General features: G+C 39.2%; 1 protein-coding gene and 1 long non-coding RNA gene across 3 annotated transcripts in view; one reads left to right on the top strand and one right to left on the bottom strand.

Annotated features, from left to right (window-relative positions):
• Positions 1 to 21,676, bottom strand: part of egln1a (egl-9 family hypoxia-inducible factor 1a) — a 38,497-nt gene that overhangs the window by 9,645 nt on the left and 7,176 nt on the right. Inside the window, exon 2 of one of the 2 annotated variants that reach the window (XM_085182134.1) lies at positions 1,653 to 1,772. The exons of the other annotated variant lie outside the window; for it this stretch is intronic. Coding sequence (XP_085038260.1) covers positions 1,653 to 1,772 — 120 coding nt within the window. The remainder of the gene's footprint in view (positions 1 to 1,652; positions 1,773 to 21,676) is intronic. 2 annotated transcript variants of the gene reach the window in all.
• Positions 1,768 to 4,709, top strand: LOC146505122 (uncharacterized). Its single transcript, XR_014877475.1, has 2 exons — positions 1,768 to 2,261; positions 2,399 to 4,709. It is a non-coding gene; the product is annotated as an uncharacterized LOC146505122 (long non-coding RNA).

The following is a 21,676-nucleotide window of genomic DNA, read 5'->3' as shown; positions in this document are numbered from 1 at the left end:
CTTTCGTCCGTCAGATACACAACAAAGCACTATTTTTGGTAGAGCATGCTAGCGGGCCGTCGTTATTACCATGTTTTTTGGAAAATACGGCACACTTAAAATCAATCCTTTGATTTTTCTGAAAATCGACAGTGCCCCTTATAATCCCGTGGGCCTTATGTATGAATTCTGGTTGTGTTTACTGACCTTTATGTCGTACACGGCGTTAGAAAATCTGTCAAATGTTTTAGTACAACTTTGCTAAGCTACAAAGCCGCACCGCTTGATGGACTGTCGGGAGCATTACGGCTATCGTAGTCAGGAGTCCCGCGGAGTGATACGTACTGTGCTTCAACATAATATTACCGTATTGTGTGTATAACCTCTTTTTAAGTTTTGTGGATATTATACATGGTTATGCTGAGGATATGTCGGCCAATTTCCACTGGAAACGCCTTTTGGTTAAACTGTCAGCAAGGAATTTGCATTTGCACTGCAAATTTTTATATAACTTTAATGCACATAAAAAACAGCTGCTTGTTTAAGTGAAAATACATTGATGGTTTTTTGTTTGCACTAATAAAATTGTGGAGTTGTAAAGTATTTTGTCTAGTGTCAATTATATCTTCAGTTATATCGTTATCGCAAATTTTCAAATGTATATCGTGATAAATATTTTTTGGTCATATCGCCCTGCTCTAATGTCATATATATTATATAATCTCAGACTGGTTTTGTAAGTAACACTGAATTCCCTGTACCCAAATGGCCTCTATAGTCAGCAATTGAACAGAGCAGCTTTGATATGTGGTGGATGAGGAGGATCAAACCATGAAAGAGCTCTCCGCAAATCTGCAGTAAGTACATGACGTTATCTTGTTGATATGCACAAAAATCTCAAGACAACATTTCTAACACCTTCAATGAATTAGGCAATTGTAAAGGTGAAAGGCAGTTCAAGCAGGACATCTAAAAATAAAGTTAGGATAATACTGACTTCCTGTGGATATATTTTAAGTACTGTATGACACAAAGTTCAATTAATTTGACCACTATATGAAAATCCCTGTAATAAAAACAACAACAACAAAGAAACATGGAAGGTAGTATGGGGTGTTTTTCCTTCTCTGCATTTTAATGGGAAATATGAAAAAGGGAGAGTGGCCACACAGCATTTACCTACACGTAACCACTATCATGAACTCTGTACGGGTGTGGTGTATGGAATAAAGCAGGGTGGAGGGTGACAACAGTGCCACACAAACACACACACACACACACACACACACACACACACACACACACACACACACACACACACACACACACACTGCACTGACTGGTCAAATGCTTGTGGCAGGAAGTCAGAAGTTATGAAGACCTGACACACAAACACATGACATGATGACTTTGTTTTGATGATTATTTTACAAATAATTTCAAATAGAGCCCGACCAATACAGGAGTCATTGAAATTAAAACAAAAAAATATCATGTAAAATGACTCAAAACGATGGGGTTGCTTTCTTAAAATCAACCTTCCAGTATTGCTCAAACTCGTTAAAGATCTGCGGCAGACCAATAACGGCCGGGTATCGGTAGGGCTCTAATTTCAAATCACTCTTGAATCAAATGGTGATAACAAGAAGGTCCTCCACACATCACTACCATACCTTGGCATTCCAATCTCTATTAAGGTAATATATGCATGTGACACACCGTCCATCGCCGTTAGGGTTATCCACATGGCGCACATATCCTGTCCCGTTTCCGGGGTAACATGCCACCATTGCCTGAAGAGAGGAACATGAAAAAAACCCCCGATTAGTATAAACAGATATGCAGTGACAACAGCAGAAATGTAGGCATTCAGTCTCTACAGCTCATGTGTCAAACAAAAGCTGAACTGCAAGGACAAGAAAGAAGGGAGGAACAGGAGCAAAGGAGCTCGAACTGGATTTGCTGGCTCGTGATGTGGAAGTAGCAGAAAGCCTCGCCGCAGTCTGACTGTAGCACTGCCTCACCTGCACCAGGACTGACACAAGGCACAAGCTGCCTAAAACACAGCTGCCTCGTTATAAACTTTAAACTGGCAAGGAAAATAAACCGGAGATATCATGCTGCAACTTCCCCTCGTCTCTTCCTGCTCTACTAAGACTTGCATGATCTGCTTGGGTGTTGGCAGTGAACCTCCACGAGCTCTTGTAAACTTCTCGGTGTAAACATCGAGAGAGCACGCCCGCTCCTTCGAATGCCCTTCAGGAATAAGACGCACACAAGCGGTGATTTGCACACCACCCCGAGGACAGAAAAATGTGTTGTTTTGTTCAACAGTAGAGATTTCTCAGACATCTCAGAGCCTTTACACTGAAATTACAGCTGACACTTGAACACCAAACAGCGTGTGTTTTCTTTTCAGATGAGTGGTGAACGTGCACACAGGGTGGAATAAGCCCTCATGCTAAGCAGTGTCTAAGCAGCGATATGACAGACAAAGGCAAGTTCATCCACATTCTTTCAAGAACTTGCATCAACATAAACCATAGCAACATTATTATAAACACTCAGTGTAGACTAAACTTCTTCCTCAGGGTTTCTACCCTATAAAATATTATAGAGCATCTATGCTAGCACATAGTTAAAGCTACCCTTTCAACAAAGAAAAGACTGAAGGGGCTGGGATTCAAAATGAACATCCGGGAGTTGAACAGGTACATTTACTTCTGCACATGCACAAATTTTATGATTATTTCACTGCACCACAGAAAAATTTGTAAATCTGTAAATCTTTGCGTGCAAAGCCTTTTAATGCCATAGTGAGAGCATTAAAATAAAATGACATCAGACCCACGTCGGCATCTTCTTACTCTACATGTCTGATCACAGTTACTTGCGTCAGTCCACATTGTGTTCACATGTTTTGTGTGATGCAGGTTACCGCTGGAATGCACATTATCAGGGCCTTTAAAGCTAAAAAACAACAAAAATCTGACATAAAGATGGGGGAGGTAGCTCTGGCTGCATGAATTTTATCTTTTTTTTAAAATATAAATGGGGTGGGTTTAACAAGAACAGTTGCTGGGTTGGGGGATGGGGGGGTACGAACTGACAAAGCGCTTCCTGTAAGTAAGTCGCAATCCAGTATGCTTTCTTTCTTTGCGTGAGTCTGTGTGTGGCAGAGAAAGAGGTAGAGGGGCACAGACAGAGAAAACATAGGGGTGGGGCTGGAGAAGAAGACAAGAGTGAACTGAGTGAACTTTGACTCTTGGCCTCCCTCCAGAGGCAGCAGTATTTTAATGGTTGTGCTACGTGCAGATCGTGAGGAGGGCTGGCTGATCCTCGGCAATGTCACCCCTCCCACCCTCAACTGCTGGGCTCGCGCTGCAAGGCTGGAGATGGGTAAACAGCGGCTGCTAGGAAAAGCACGTTTGTGTGGAATGAGATGTGTGTGTGTGTGTGTGTGTGAGGGTAGGGGAAGTGTGTGTGTGTTTGTGCGTCTGCTGAGATGAGGTGCAAGAGCCTAGGCGCTCTGCAAAACTCCCGACGCGGCATTTTAGCTTTCAATTCCCTCAAATAGACAGCTGTAGAAATGCTTCATCAGATCCAGGAAAGCTTGACATCAGCACATGCTATATAACAAATGCAAGAGCGGTTTGTGATTATTCTTGTTACAAAAAACCATGACATGCATAACAGCTAAACCTATATGGATTGCTGGTCTATACAAAAACAAAAATCCTCAGAGAATAAGATTTTTTAGCTAAAACATTTACAAAAATGCAAAATACAGACAGCCTCTGAGTGTAAGAATCTGTATTAAAATAATAACAACAACTATATAAATAATAATAATAGTTGGGAAGGAAAAAAAATTCATATTTCCCACAATAAAAAACATGTCCTACTAAACTCAGGTAGCCCATAATTCCATTCCATTTGTCTAACAGAGTTACTGCTGATATAGTTGGGACAGGAGTAAATGTTTTCAAATGAAAGCTATTTTTAACACACTTGTTTCCTCACTCTCTTCACCCCTAACTTCTATACCTATTTGAGCTTCCCTTCCTTTAGCCACTTATTCTTCCGCATTCCTCCACGGCCCTCATTAGGAGGCTGACCTTACTCTTGGTGTTGTTTGTTTACATTCCACAGGCATGGCTTCTGAAGCCGATGGGCATTCACAGGCAGGGAGCGAGAGGAGGTCACAGAAGAAAGCTCAGAGGCTGTCGCTGAGGCCACAGGAAAGGAAGGCTTCATTTCACAGATGGATATTAAAAGAGCATGAAAATAATTGACATTACAAACACGCACAACCTGCAACTAGTACCAAACCATGCACTTCCTTGATTAAAAAAAACCAAAACAAAAAACAGCAGTCAATTAAATAAATGAGTCTTTGATAATGGCCGAGGACATAAACGAATAAAGCCTGGTACCCAAACACTGCTGCTGCAGCACATGCTTTCAAATGTTGCATAATAAAAGCTAATAATTGATGGGTAACTTATCTGGTACTTTTAGACTGGAAACTAACATTATGAATTTTTCCAGACTACTGTGTTGGCATATAAGGGAAGTTTATAGTTTGGCTAACAGTGCAGTTTTACAGGGCTTCTGAATGTGCACAGAGATTAGCATTAATTAAGCATTACAGCATTGAACAGCATTTAAACAAAGAATTGGGTTATCAATTTTTTTTCTTTTCTTTTACATAAAAGTCTGATCAAATACTCTTATCTAAGAGAACACAAGCACTTTACGTCTTAAGGAACATGCACATCTTTAACTTTAAATTTACGTCTGCAAGTGACCAGTGAAGTTGACAAAAAATAACACTCTGCTGTAGAGCGATGAGAGCATTAAGACAAATTTAACAGTGAACAACAGAGACTACTGTTTTACTGCAAATCAATGTAGTGCATAAATAACAGAGTTTTAGAGGGATGGTAAATCTCTCCATCTGCTCCAACACTGACAGAAAGTAGATGATATTAGATGTGGAACTAAAGAGATGAAGAGATAAGAGACAATTTGGGATTATATGAGTGATTCTCAAATTGAGGGGAGGGCTCTAAGGTGAAATATGAATGACCAGGTAGGAAAAAATGTAGTGAATAAGTATGAAAATATGATTTGAGTGAGGGAAATAAACATGTTTTGCGTTGTGCTGACCTTTGAATAAGTTAAATTTCTTGACTTAAAAAGACTCAAAACGAAAAACCCCAGCAACAACAACTTTGTGGTGTGAGTAGGTATGTTGTAATAAATTGTATGACAGCTTACTTAAAACGAGAATATGCTAGTACTTTCATCACCAGCCTGAAATGGTTCAGGACACGTTCCAAAAAGCCCACAGCTTCGTGGAAAGTTCAGTGTTTCAGCGTGTAAACTTTCACCCTGCCATTCCTCACTTCTGATCCCTGAACATCCTTTCAGCTGTTCTCTCAGATTGCTCTCGACAAACAGTTCCATTATTTATTTTCCACGACAACTCTCTGCATTTCAGGTATATATACAGTGGGGCAAAAAAGTATTTAGTCAGCCACCGATTGTGCAAGTTCCCCCACTTAAAATGATGACAGAGGTCAGTAATTTGCACCAGAGGTACACTTCAACTGTGAGAGACAGAATGTGAAAAAAAAATCCATGAATTCACATGGTAGGATTTGTAAAGAATTTATTCGTAAATCAGGGTGGAAAATAAGTATTTGGTCAATAACAAAAATACAACTCAATACTTTGTAACATAACCTTTGTTGGCAATAACAGAGGTCAAACGTTTACTATAGGTCTTTACCAGGTTTGCACACACAGTAGCTGGTATTTTGGCCCATTCCTCCATGCAGATCTTCTCAAGAGCAGTGATGTTTTGGGGCTGTCGCCGAGCAACACGGACTTTCAACTGCCGCCACAGATTTTCTATGGGGTTGAGGTCTGGAGACTGGCTAGGCCACTCCAGGACTTCCAAATGCTTCTTACGGAGCCACTCCTTTGTTGCCCGGGCGGTGTGTTTTGGATCATTGTCATGTTGGAAGACCCAGCCTCGTTTCATCTTCAAAGTTCTCACTGATGGAAGGAGGTTTTGGCTCAAAATCTCACGATACTTGGCCCCATTCATTCTGTCCTTAACACGGATCAGTCGGCCTGTCCCCTTGGCAGAAAAACAGCCCCATAGCATGATGTTTCCACCCCCATGCTTCACAGTAGGTATGGTGTTCTTGGGATGCAACTCAGTATTCTTCTTCCTCCAAACACGACGAGTTGAGTTTATACCAAAAAGTTCTACTTTGGTTTCATCTGACCACATGACATTCTCCCAATCCTCTGCTGTATCATCCATGTGCTCTCTGGCAAACTTCAGACGGGCCTGGACATGCACTGGCTTCAGCAGCGGAACACGTCTGGCACTGCGGGATTTGATTCCCTGCCGTTGTAGTGTGTTACTGATGGTGACCTTTGTTACTTTGGTCCCAGCTCTCTGCAGGTCATTCACCAGGTCCCCCCGTGTGGTTCTGGGATCTTTGCTCACCGTTCTCATGATCATTTTGACCCCACGGGATGAGATCTTGCGTGGAGCCCCAGATCGAGGGAGATTATCAGTGGTCTTGTATGTCTTCCATTTTCTGATGATTGCTCCCACAGTTGATTTTTTCACACCAAGCTGCTTGCCTATTGTAGATTCACTCTTCCCAGTCTGGTGCAGGTCTACAATTCTTTTCCTGGTGTCCTTCGAAAGCTCTTTGGTCTTGGCCATGGCGGAGTTTGGAGTCTGACTGGTTGAGGCTGTGGACAGGTGTCTTTTATACAGATGATGAGGTCAAACAGGTGCCATTCATACAGGTAAACGAGTGGGGGACAGAAAAGCTTCTTACAGAAGACGTTACAGGTCTGTGAGAGCCAGGGATTTTCCTTGTTTGAGGTGACCAAATACTTATTTTCCACCCTGATTTACGAATAAATTCTTTACAAATCCTACCATGTGAATTCATGGATTTTTTTTTCACATTCTGTCTCTCACAGTTGAAGTGTACCTCTGGTGCAAATTACTGACCTCTGTCATCATTTTAAGTGGGGGAACTTGCACAATCGGTGGCTGACTAAATACTTTTTTGCCCCACTGTATACGTATACATATATATACGTATATATATACACATATATATACGTATACATATACATACGTATACATATGTATACATACGTATACGTATACGTATACATATATATACATACGTATACGTATACATATATATACATACGTATACATATATATACATACGTATACGTATACATATATATACATATGTATACGTATACATATATACATATGTATACGTATACATATATATACATATGTATACGTATACATATATATACATATGTATACGTATACATACATATACATATGTATACGTATACATACATATACATATGTATACATATACATACATATGTATATATATGTATACGTATACATACATATGTATATATATGTATACGTATACATACATATGTATATGTATATATATGTATACGTATACATACATATGTATAAGTATACATATGTATACGTATACATATATATACATATATATACGTATACATATATATACATATATATACGTATACATATATATACATATATATACGTATACATATATATACATATATATACGTATACATATATATACATATATATACGTATACATATATATACATATATATACGTATACATATATATACATATATATACGTATACATATATATACATATATATACGTATACGTATATATACATATATATACGTATACATATATATACACATATATATACGTATACATATACATACAAAAAAAACCAAAAAAAAAAACACCCAGCACGCCCCTGCGGGCGGTTTATCCTTCAAGCTCGGGTCCTCTACCAGAGGCCTGGGAGCTTGAGGGTCCTGCGCAGTATCTTAGCTGTTCCCAGGACTGCGCTCTTCTGGACAGAGATCTCCGATGTTATTCCCGGGATCTGCTGGAGCCACTCGCCTAGCTTGGGAGTCACCGCACCTAGTGCTCCGATTACCACGGGGACCACCGATACCTTCACCCTCCACATCCTCTCGAGCTCTTCTCTGAGTGTTCCTTCTTCCTGATATTGCTGTCATTCGGAACCGCTACATCGATCACTACGGCCGTCTTCTTCTGTTTGTCTACTACCACTATGTCCGGTTGGTTAGCCACCACCATTTTGTCCGTCTGTATCTGGAAGTCCCACAGGATCTTAGCTCGATACATATATATATACACATATATATACATACATATATACATACATACATATATACACATATACAGTATATACATACATATATACACATATATATACATACATATATATATTAGGGGTGCAACGATACACAAAATTCACGGTTCGGTTCGGTTCGATACTTTGGGTCACGGTTCGATATTTTTTCGATACAAAAAAAAGTTCATGCCTTTTTATTAATTTGTCATTTATTAAATTTTCACAGCACATTCTGCACCACATCTCTGTGCGTTCATCATTTGTTTGAAGCCAGCTCACCTCCTGCAACCACTTTTCCGAGAATATGCTTCTTTTGTGGTTCGGACTCCTTCTGACATTTCTTTGGAGGTGGAGGAACATCACAGTAATTGCTTAAAGGAGCTTCTTCGACATCTTTAAGAGTTCTAAACAAATGTCTGTCCTCCTCCTGAAAATCTTATGTACGCAAACACACGTTGCAACTTCTTATCTTGTGCGGGTTTTTATTTTGACAGCGAATGCGCACCTGCGGACCACTTATGTGCAGCCCTGGTTATTTAGCTCGTCATATTGCAGCCACAGAAATTCTTTTGTCCATGAAACCATAAAGCTGCACTTTCTTTTTGCCTTATAGTCTGATTTGTCATAACTTTTCCGTTTTGTCACTTCTTCACCCTGACCTGTCTTATTTGGCTCAGCAGAACTAAAATATATATCCTGCTGCTTTTACACTAACATAACGCTCAGCGATTCTCTGCGCGATCAACCTCTCACATGTTTAAGCTGCGGGAGATTTCACTTGTCATGTTTGCATAGTAAGCTAACGATTGATAAGACGATGTCAGAGGAATTGGTGCGCAAATTATCATCACTCACCAATCAGTACTGTCGCTCTCTATACACAGTTCACGCGATTGCAAAGTGAAAGCAAAAAACAAGCGCAAATTCAAACGCGATTTCAGTATGTCACATATTGACAGTGGCCGATGCCAATGACATAATTACCCAGCTACATTTCCGAAAGAATGCAAAAGCATTGACATATATTTTTCCTTCCTACGATAGGCCGACGGGCAGGGCAGAGATAGATTTTGGTAGCCCGACTGGAAAAAAGCCCCAGGACGTCGGGCTAGCGATTTTGCGAGCCCTGTATCTGATTGAGGAATCACTCATCTTTGGAAAAGAGAGTTTATTATGGAGAAATGTCTCTTTCCAAAATAAAAGCTATACTATACGCTTCTTCTGGGCTATATTCTCAGCAGCATATTAAACATATCAGGTCCCCATAAGGAGAATCATGTGCTAACAGCTGTCTAAATGACTCGGGTAAAGTTTGTAGCATGCGTGCTTGTTTTTGTCTGCTTCCACTTGTCTTTGCACTAGGATGATGTCAGAGTAAATGTGCAGTCATATTGGTTGTGTTTCCACTAATGCTGTCAGCGTTAATCTGAAATGACGTTAACGTCACAACACGGCAAATCTCCGTTAACGAGCTACCGCGGATCGCCTCATGAGTGGGGCTGGAAGACGTCAACACATTAACGAGCTAACTGCGCTAACACACTAGTTCCCACCAATTGAGCATTGCTGGCACATCCAACATACTGTTTTACTTTTGTCCATGACACGCTTACCTTCAGGGTCATACGTCACATGAAAACCAAAATAGTTCCAAACGCCAGATCTGAATGAGGGTGGGGGAGGTTCAATTTGCCATGTTGCAACTAGCCTAGCTTCTGTCTCGCTAGCTTGCCCTGCGCTCAGTGAATCTGTGTTCGACTACTCCGCCTAGGCTGCACTGTCGAGCGCAGATCCACTGAGCGCTCAACACAGACAGCATCGTCAGAAGGAAAGTTGATAAAATAAATTAAAAATGTTCTATTGTTCGATACATATGCGTACCGAACCGAAAGCACTGTATCGAACGGTTCAATATCGATACGAGTATCGTTGCACCCCTAATATATATATATACATACATACATACATATATATACATACACATACATATACACATACATATATATACACACATACATATACACATACATATATATACACACATACATATACACATACATATATATACACACATACATATACACATACATATACACACACACACACATACATTATATACACACACACACATACATTATATACACACACACACACACATTATATACACACACACACACACATTATATATACACACACACACACATTATATATACACACACACACACATTATATATACACACACACACACATTATATATATATATATATATATATATATATATATATATATATATATATATATATATATATGACAGTGCAGCCTAGGCGGAGTTCGACTACTCCGCCTAGGCTGCACTGTCGAGCACAGATCCACTGAGCGCAGCGCAAGCTAGCAAGACAGGAGCTAAGCTCGTTGCAACATGGCAAATTGAACCTCCCCCACCCTCATTCAGATCTGGCCTTTGGAACTATTTTGGTTTTCATGTGACGTATGACCCTGATGGTAAGCGCGTCATGGACAAAAGTAAAACAGTATGTCGGATGTGCCACGCAATGCTCAATTACATGGGTGGGAACTAGTGCGTTAGCGCAGTTTGCTCGTTAACGTGTTGACGCCGTCCAGCCCCACGCACGGGGCGATCCGCGGTAGCTCGTTAACGGAGTTTTGCTGTGTTGTGGCGTTAACGTCATTTCAGATTAACGCTGACAGCACTAGTGGGAACACAACAAATATGACTGCACATTTACTCCGACATCACCCTAGTGCAAAGACAAGTGGAAGCAGACAAATACAACAAGCACGCATGCTACAAACTTTACCAGAGTCATTTAGACAGCCGTTAGCACATGATTCTCCTTATGGGGACCTGATATGTTTAATATGCTGCTGAGAATATAGCCCAGAAGAAGTGTATAGTATAGCTTTTATTTTGGAAAGAGCCATTTCTCTGTAATAAACTCTCTTTTCCAAAGATGAGTGATTTCTCGATCAGATAGATTAATTTTTTTATTACTTTGTTGTTTCAGCAACATTAAATTTAAAAACTGTATGTTTGAGTTAAAATATATATTTATAATTTTAATAAATGACAAATTAAAAAAGCATGAATATTTTTTTGTATTGAAAAAATATTGAACCGTGACACCAAAGTATCGAACCGAACCGTGAATTTTGTGTATTGTTGCACCCCTAATATATATATATATATATATATATATATATATATATATATATATATATATATATATATGATTAAGCGGTATATACGTTAATCATATATATATATATATATATATATATATATATATATATATGATTAACGTATATACCGCTTAATCATATATATATATATATATATATATATATATATATATATATTAGGGGTGCAACGATACTCGTATCGATATCGAACCGTTCGATACAGTGCTTTCGGTTCGGTACGCATATGTATCGAACGATACAACATTTTTAATTTATTTTATCAACTTTCCTTCTGATGATGCTGTCTGTGTTGAGCGCTCAGTGGATCTGCGCTCGACAGTGCAGCCTAGGCGGAGTAGTCGAACACAGATTCACTGAGCGCAGGGCAAGCTAGCGAGACAGAAGCTAGGCTAGTTGCAACATGGCAAATTGAACCTCCCCCACCCTCATTCAGATCTGGCGTTTGGAACTATTTTGGTTTTCATGTGATGTATGACCCTGAAGGTAAGCCTGTCATGGACAAAAGTAAAACAGTATGTTGGATGTGCCAGCAATGCTCAATTGGTGGGAACTAGTGTGTTAGCGCAGTTAGCTCGTTAATGTGTTGACGTCTTCCAGCCCCACTCATGAGGTGATCCGCGGTAGCTCGTTAACGGAGATTTGCCGTGTTGTGACGTTAATGTCATTTCAGATTTACGCTGACAGCACTAGTGGGAACACAACCAATATGACTGCACATTTACTCCGACATCATCCTAGTGCAAAGACAAGTGGAAGCAGAGAAAAACAACAAGCAGCATGCTACAAACTTTACCCGAGTCATTTAGACAGCCGTTAGCACACGATTCTCCTTATGGGGACCTGATATGTTTAATATGCTGCTGAGAATATAGCCCAGAAGAAGCGTATAGTATAGCTTTTATTTTGGAAAGAGACATTTCTCCATAATAAACTCTCTTTTCCAAAGATGAGTGATTCCTCAATCAGATACAGGGCTCGCAAAATCGCTAGCCCGACGGGGCTTTTTTCCAGTCGGGCTACCAAAATCTATCTCTGCCCTGCCCGTCGGCCTATCCTAGGAAGGAAAAATATATGTCAATGCTTTTGCATTCTTTTGGAAATGTAGCTGGGTAATTATGTCATTGGCATCGGCCACTGTCAATATGTGACATACTGAAATCGCGTTTGAATTTGCGCTTGTTTTTTGCTTTCACTTTGCAATCGCGTGAACTGTGTATAGAGAGCGACAGTACTGATTGGTGAGTGATGATAATTTGCGCACCAATTCCTCTGACATCGTCTTATCAATCGTTAGCTTACTATGCAAACATGACAAGTGAAATCTCCCGCAGCTTAAACATGTGAGAGGTTGATCGCGCAGAGAATCGCTGAGCGTTATGTTAGTGCGTGTGTAAAAGCAGCAGGATATATATTTTAGTTCTGCTGAGCCAAATAAGACAGGTCAGCGTGAAGAAGTGACAGCCAAAGAAAAGCTTACCACAAAACGGAAAGGTTATGACAAATCAGACTATAAGGAAAAAAGAAAGTGCAGCTTTATGGTTTCATGGACAAAAGAATTTCTGTGGCTGCAATATGACGAGCTAAATAACCAGGGCTGCACATAAGTGGTCCGCAGGTGCGCATTCGCTGTCAAAATAAAAACCCGCACAAGATAAGAAGTTGCAACGCGTGTTTGCGTACATAAGATTTTCAGGAGGACAGACATTTGTTTAGAACTCTTAAAGATGTCGAAGAAGCTCCTTTAAGCAGTTACTGTGATGTTCCTCCACCTCCAAAGAAATGTCAGAAGGAGTTCGAACCACAAAAGAAGCGCGTATTCTCTGAAAAGTGGTTGCAGGAGGTGAGCTGGCTTCAAACAAATGATGAACGCACAGAGATGTGGTGCAGAATGTGCCGTGAAAATTTAATAAATGACAAATTAATAAAAAGGCATGAACATTTTTTTTGTATCGAAAAAATATCGAACCGTGACACCAAAGTATCGAACCGAACCGAACCGTGAATTTTGTGTATCGTTGCACCCCTAATATATATATATATATATATATATGTATATATATGATTAAGCGGTATATACGTTAATCATATATATATATGATTAACGTTTCAGTGGGAAATGAGAGAATAAACCCAAGTTGCTTTTTATAGCTCAAACATTAACTAAACTATGGTGCCTTAAACATTGTCGGGAAAATGAAATGCTAATGCAAACATTTAAAGTGCTGCTATATAGAAAAAAGGAAATAACTAAGAAATTCAGCAGAATGGCATACATTTACCAGAACATGTCCTCAAACTAAAAACTGGTTACAGCTTTAAACATAAAGGACAGTTGCTTAAAACAGACCTGTGAAACAAATGCATCTACACATGGCATTAGGGAACTTTCACCCTGTGTCGACACATAACTCAGGATGTGAGCCTTGAACTGGGGTGGAGAAAAATGGAAAAGCTGCAAGGAGTCCGCTCACTTCACATAAGAGATGCTTATCCAAACATGAGTACAAACAGTTGGGATGGAGACCTTGTAGCACAGAGGAGTGTGGGAACCACGGCAGTTTGAGTTTTGGCCCAGGATAGCTCACTGCTTTATCTGTCCGAGAGTGGTGCTGCCTCAGAGGAAATCCTTGTTTAAAGTAATGGCCCAGTTTACTCTTTTCTTCTTTATGGCAGGCTGTGAACAATTGAGGGACGTATGCAGCAGCAACACTACCCTTTAACCTCCACATGTTGCAGTGGAAACACAAACGCACTCTCTGGTACTGTTACGCAAATATTCTGAGGGGAATTGTTTAAACTTGAAAGCGCTGTATATCTCAGCACACTCTCCCGCTGGCGAACTAAAGATAAATGCATATGCTGATCTCTGTGAGCTGCTTTAAGTAAGTGCTTTAAGGTCTGGGATCCAGTGACAGACCAAAACGGCCCTGCAGTCAGTCAGTCTGTGTCTATTCATATTAGTGGAATTAACTGAGTTATAAAACCAATAGGGGGAATAAAGGATAACTTTTCTTTATTACTATTCATTTTTGCTATAAAGCTCTCACTTTTTCTTGCGTCATAAATCGAGCCCACCCTTTTCCTTTAAATCTCAAGCTCACTCACTGTTTAGTGCAGCTCCAGCCACGAGGACTAAAAGAGAGCCTTCGGTGAACAAGATTTATCTAGAGAAAGTAAAACTGTCAGCTTCAGCGCCTTGTTGTTCACCCATGGTTGCTGTGAGTGTCTCCTAAAGGGCCCAGTGTGCCCACCATGTTGATCGCTTCATGCACCGCTGTTAACGGCTTTTAAAGCCACGTCTATTTATGCTTGCCATTAAGGCGCAGACAGCCGCTGCTGTCTTCTCCTGAACGAAAGGCGTTTCCACTCAGACAATACTATCACATCAGAGCTGATATAATAAAACATGTGCAATCAGTGACCCTCTAATCTTCTGTACCGAAATATCCTTAAAATGGTGATAAAAACTGACATGATTGAACACTTGAGTCTTCAACCCAGCTGTGGCAGCAAAACGCGACAGGTTACAAAAATCGAGAGGTGCTTGATGTTTAAGTTAATAAATAATTATATTAAATAATCACAATTGCAATATTGACTAAAATCATTATGATTCTTCACAGAGTTCAAGAGCCTTGACTTATATTCAATGAAAACCAACTAGGGCTGTGCAATATGACCAAAATCTCATATCCCGATATTAAGACATCTATCGTCCGATAACAATATAAATCACAAAAATTTAACATTTTCTGTAAATTCTGTGAATCTTGGGCAGCTCGACTTGTGTTAAGTGTTTCCAGCTGGGCATCGTGTACCTGGAGTCGAGTGTTTTAACCGATGCCTGAAATGATACATTTTTAGACATAAGTTGTAACAGCCGCCGTTTTCTTTGTTAGTACATGTTTATTACACAGCGTGCTGCGGGGAAAAGCCTGTTCTAATGTTTGAGTCTAAGTTTTATTTTTTAGCACCTGACGGCTCTTTTTTGCTTCTCATCCGTAAACACTCTGCATCTTTCACATGATTCAGATTATTTTGAAAAGTCTCAACAGGATCTTGAGCTTTATTGTGAAAGGTTTATGTGGAACAAGCGGACACGCAGTGGTTTTACCGTTGTTGTTGCTAACGACAACGCATAAAAACAAACGCTTGTCTGTCTGTAGTGTGGTTATATTACATATAAGAGAAAGAGAGAACTTTAAGAAATTAATATAGCCAATACAGTGACCATCAGAACGGTGAAAAAATATTGCCGTAAACAGTTTATTTTGCGACACCACGAAACAAACGATTGCGTAAAATGAAACAATAGATGTTTTTATATCGTCATCCGATATATATCGTTATATCGAACAGCCCAAAAACCAGCAGAGCAGATATTTGTATCTGACCTCTGATGGCTCCATCCACTCCATCAACTGTGTGAGAGCCATGTGAACTCATTCTGAAACTGGGTGATGCAGCATGTTGATATGTTACAGTTGAACATGTCAAGATATGAGTTAAAAAAATTGGCTTTCTAAGTAAAGGACAGAAAGTGAAATCTACATCTATATTAAACATGACTTAAATAACAGCTGAAGCCTTCATTTACTGTTGCAAAGAGGCAATTATAATTATTAAAGTATCTAATTTGCAAAAATATGTTCATCTGCTCCACTGTAGGTCACCACAGTGGATGGATGTTCATGTTTGATATGGCACTGACATTATGCCAGATGCCCTTCCCGAACACAACCATCCTGTTTATCCGGGCTTGGAATACATCAGCTTGTGATCCCCTGAGACTGTCTTTTTCTATTTAAAATAAAAAAATTCTAATTATGCTTTAATTTGTTTTTTTAAAACCACCATTACTATCACTCTCCACCCATCATAAATCCTTCCTGTCTTCAAGCTCATGGTTGCAAGTAGTAAAAAACAAAGAGCTCTTTCTCAGGGCTCCACCTGGATCATGGCCAGGTGTTGCTCTTAGACAGCTGTGATAGGAAACAGAAGGATGGATGTGCGCTTAAAGCTTTAATAAAATGTATATTTTAACAGCTTCATTTTAACTGATGAGCACTTATTCAAGAAAACGACACTGTAACAAATGCTGGATTAAATTAGATGCATTCATCCCTCTCTCTGGTATGTCACACTGATTTAGAAATCACTCTACACGGCTTAGACCACATTATGGTTTTAATTAAAAGAATGGTATCATGAGCATTTGAAGAAATTCACAGATGGATTACAGGCTTTGAGAGGGGATACGTGACCATGATGGGTGAGCCTGAGCGCTGAATAATTCCTAGACTATTTCTGGTCAACAGTGAGATGGTTAAACAATAAGCAGGATAAAACCAGGCATGAAATGTGCTGCACTTAAGTCAAGCTGGTACTGTAGGCGGATGGAATGAGCAGCTCGTGGAGCCTATAGCATAATGTATAGCTGTCCCCAGCACTCAGAGGACCACTGTCACATGACTTCCTCTTGTCTACTCGCTCTGTACAGCTTTAAAATTTAGGTCAACGGTCAACTTCCTTCTGAAAGCACATGTCCACACGTCGCTCTGTGACAGAACAAATGACAAAAGCAACTAACTGCCAACAACGTCAAAACACTGTTATCAAACTCTGTTGATAGGGAAGGGGTCTGTCCATGTATAAGATAAAGGTCTAATCATCTCTTAGTTTACTCAGACTGCACAGAGTGTATATTTGTTAATAATTTGAATCATTTTGGATAAGGATAAGTGTAAGATAATGGGGAATTTCAGTTTTTACTTACTTTTTCCTTATTTAATTTTTACGTACTGTTCCTTTAATACATGGCAACTGTGCACGGGGGGAGCGTTCACGACTGGCAGTGTGGAGTAACAGGGCTTTAACTAGCTGTGGAGTAAAACAGTTTTCTTACCGTGTTTGCAGTGTACAGGAACATTCAAACGGATCACTGTATTTCAAGACTGTGAAAACAAATGTTTGCCTGTTTGTTTTTCAACTACAAGCAGACTTTGTGGATTATGTTCAACTGCACAAAGACACGCGTACGGCCCGACTACCAGCTAGCGCTTCCGCGGTATTAGTCCAGTTCTGTCCTGTTTAAGTTGAACAGCTTTGAAATTAATGAATTGACAAGATGATTTCATAGCATGAGGAAAAGATTTTGAAAAAACAACGGAAAATCGCAATACCACATACCGTATTACATGCTCACAGTCTACGTCAGTAACAGCTTTTCAATTAAACTTCCTTAGAGTCGTCCTTTTCTTGACAATTTACAAATGTATTCTTGATGAATCAATTAGTGCCCAAAGACATTATAAAAAGCAAGAACAACATCTTTAAATGTTTATCTTTAATCTAACAGTCTATTACCAAACTTCAATGCATTTACAGACAACTAACACTAACAAAACCTGCAAATGCACACAATTAAATTATATCTATGGGATGTCTCTGGTTTGTATTCCTTGCTGAAACAACAAATTATCGCATACACAAGGAAGCACTAAAAGAAAGAAAGCCCAGAAAACTGTTTGTTTGTTGTTGTCTCTAGGTCTTGCCTACAGTTATGTTACAGGGGGATGTTTTTTCCACAGCTGACCCATTGTTTTTCACAATAAAGAGTCATGTTTGAGACAGTAATGCAGCTGGAATCCATATATGTGCAGCCTTGCACTATGACATGAAAAAAAGGACCAAAAAAAACAAACAAATCAGGAGCAACATCTCCCTTGTGTGTATTGGGCTGCATTATATTTGAAAACTTAAGCTGCTGTGGGACCTCATTACAGTATGTACAGTGTTTAAATTCAGTACTGAGTCATATTTCAGCATGCTTAACACGGCTATCACGTTTCATGTGAACGGCATAACTTTAATAATGTCAACTTTGAAAAGTAGCAGTATGGGTGTTTATAATGGAGCCTTAGCTTAGCTGGCTATTCTTTTATCATGTAAGACAGACTAACAGTAGCGTGAAATAAGTCAGTAACAGGACAATTATATTGCTGCTACAAGCTTCTTTAGGTTTCCGGATAATGTTTAAATGGTATCAGAGAGCATTCAACATGCTGGATCTGCAAAGAAACGAACATGTCCCGCTGCCTGCAACTGCCTGCAACTTCCCACAGTGTTATCAAGTGAACGGGGGAAATGGAAACAATAGCATTTAATAACTATTTGGGGAAAATCTTTTTCCTCTGTCTCTCCCAATGCGAATTGTGCTTACATTGTGTCATATCCCTTTGAGCCATTGATACTTGCAGCATTTCCATTTGTGCAAGTCATGCTGATATTTGCTGGTCACAGTCCAGCCGTGTGTTTGCCAAGGCAACTAGGGCAGTAGGCGAGGAAGTCAAGTTCTCAGTAGAGTGTGAGTGAGCGGCCAGCTGCATGGATCAACAGCACAACCTGAAATAATGTGCTTTCTCCAAAACATTTAGGCCCACTAAGAAACAGCCAAGGGTGGGAGAGGAGGGGGGACCGACTGGACAGGAGAAGCAACCTAAAAATAACAGCATACGGCAACTAGAGCTGTACCAGCACATAAAAACAAGTACCTGGAGCGAGTAAAGGCCACAGACTCGAATGTGGGCTGTTTCACCACTAGAGCCTTTAAATGTCAAGGGCTGTTATAACAGAACATGATGTAACAAATGTAGATCAGGGACAACTCTTAGTGTATCATTTTTAAGTGCTAATTCCAGTTCTGGTATAGTCTGTTATTTCCCTCTAAAAAGATGTGACAAATACATCTCAAGGTCAAAGACCAAAGAAGTCCGCAAAACTGCTTAAAGTTTGTCAGAAGGTTGGAGCTTTGTTTTTATATGCAAAAGAGTAAAAAGATAAAAAATAAGTTTGCAGATCAGGATATTAAATAATGAAATTATTGTAAAACTCAAAGAGCTATGAAAGGCTGTTTTCTGACATTTAATTGTTAAATTTTATTTATTTTGCCATGTATAAGTCAAACTTATCTCAAAATTTAAACTTAGCAACTCAAACTTTTTAGATGATAAACTGAAATTTCAAGTTACTAGGATGAAATGTATAAATATAAACTTAATTTTAAACTTTTTTTAATTTATTTTTCTGTTTTAAATGTTTAACTGGATGGAAAAATTATTTAATTTAAGTGGCATAAAGAAAAAGACCATTAGATCCAATTAAAGCAGGGCAATATGGCCAAAAATATTTATCACAATATATATCTGAAAATTTGCTATAACGATATAGTTAATGCGAGACAAAATACAACTCCACAACTTTACTAGCGCAACAAAACCCATCCATTTATTTTCACTTAAACAAGCAGTTGTTTTTTTTATATGCATTAAAGTTATATAAAAATTTAACAGTGCAAATGCAAATTCCCTGCTGAAAGTTTAACCAAAAGGCATTTCCAGTAGAAATGGGCTAAAATATCCTGAGCATAACCATGTATAATATCAACTAAAGTTAAAAAGAGGTGCTTTGCAACATTAAACTGCAGTGTGCCAAATAAAAAAGTCAAATACGTATTTTTCGGACCATAAGGTGCACGGGATTATAAGGCACATTAAGCGAAACAAAGCAGTCAGATAAATCAAACTTTATTCTACTCATTCTTCTTCCTCCACTTCTGTGCCATTGATTCATTAATGCTGTATTCTATCACAGCTGCTCTATTCCCATGTTGTTGCAGTATATTAATGACTAACCTCGTATTGTGGATGGATTATCTCAGTTGTTCTCCTGACGGAAGTTTGGTCCGTTTACAGCATCCTGCCATGAGATTGCATTTGTCTCTAACCATCAGGAACCTTCACGTTAACTTTTATCGAGTGGAAAAAAGTTAGCGTTCATCCTCCAGCTTCACTGTTTATGTTATGCTAACATAGCTGTGTCGCTAGCGATCACGTAGCACATCATTATATACCAGCTAGCCCAACTTCAGTAACCCTACAAATGTCACTGCTGTTTGGTTTTCTGTCTTCATTTATGTTGGAGGTGATAGCAGAGCTGTACGTTTTAATTTGTTCAGAAATCTCTCAGTCAGAACATGCTATATCATGCTTAGGTAACTAGCGAGCTAACTTCCGCTAACTTCCTGCTAACTTCTAACTCATCATGGATGCCTGGATGTTAAACTTAATTATTACACCTGGTAAAGCATCAATGCTGATCGTTATATTAAAGATGAAAGAATTTAGACAGTTTTTAACTCTCAGTGTGCCGCAGTGTTCGTTTGACTTTGGGACCTGTAGAATGGGGTTTTGGACCCAGATTACTCCCAGATTTACGAGCACCTTAGTCCGACAAATACGACAATAACGACGGCCCGCTTGCATGTTCTACAAAAAAAAAAAGTGCTTTGGTGAAGTGGAACCATTTTTACAAACCAATTCTGGTTCATCCGTTTCACTCAACGATCCGCTTTCCCCCTTCTCCGTTGCCGCCACGCTTTTTCGGCCATGTGCGTATGAAAACAAAGGCACTGGCATGCGCGTTTTACCCATATTCTATCGCAATTTTATTTTCTTATCGTTGCCTTACATTGTACCAGTATTACCGTGAACGGTATAATATGGCTCAACCATAGATGCAATAACTGTTAATAAGACCTTAAATCTTTTGTAATCTTTTTTTTTTCAATGTACCAGATTTTAATAGCACCTCTGTAAGAAATCTGACCTTTTTAAAGGCCACAATGTTTACGTATCATTAAACTATTCTAAAAATGTGCTGATTCCAATATATGGTGTTTGTTAACTCTGCAGTTAAATCATGTTTAATCTACACACGATTTGGACAAAACAATATAAAAAAAAAACCCTACATTTCCCCAAATGACCAGAAAGTTTATGTTATATTATATTTATATTTTAGTAAAAAATACCTACTGGTTTAGTGCGCAATGTTTTGAACCAGTTTCAAAGTGTTAGTGATTTATCTGGAGAAAGTAAAGCTGTGAGCTTAAGCTCTTCGTTTTTCACTTCACGGCTGCTGTGCAGGTCTCCTAAAGCAGCGGTCCCCAACCCTCGGGCCTCGGACCGGTACCGGGCCGCGAGAGTTGAGGCTCAGGTGTGAAATGTATAGTTTTCAGGGTTTTTATCGGTTTTCAGCGTTATTTTGTTATCATTTTTATCGTTTACTCGGTTTTCCTTGGTCTTTTCACGTGTGTTATGAATAAATTTTCTTTTTTTTTCGG

Source organism: Neolamprologus multifasciatus, chromosome 13 (genome assembly GCF_963576455.1).
Source record: "Neolamprologus multifasciatus chromosome 13, fNeoMul1.2, whole genome shotgun sequence".
In the NCBI taxonomy this organism is placed as follows: Eukaryota; Metazoa; Chordata; class Actinopteri; order Cichliformes; family Cichlidae; genus Neolamprologus; species Neolamprologus multifasciatus.
The sequence above is the reverse complement of the archived record's forward strand: the minus strand, read 5'-3'. Positions and strand labels throughout refer to the sequence as shown.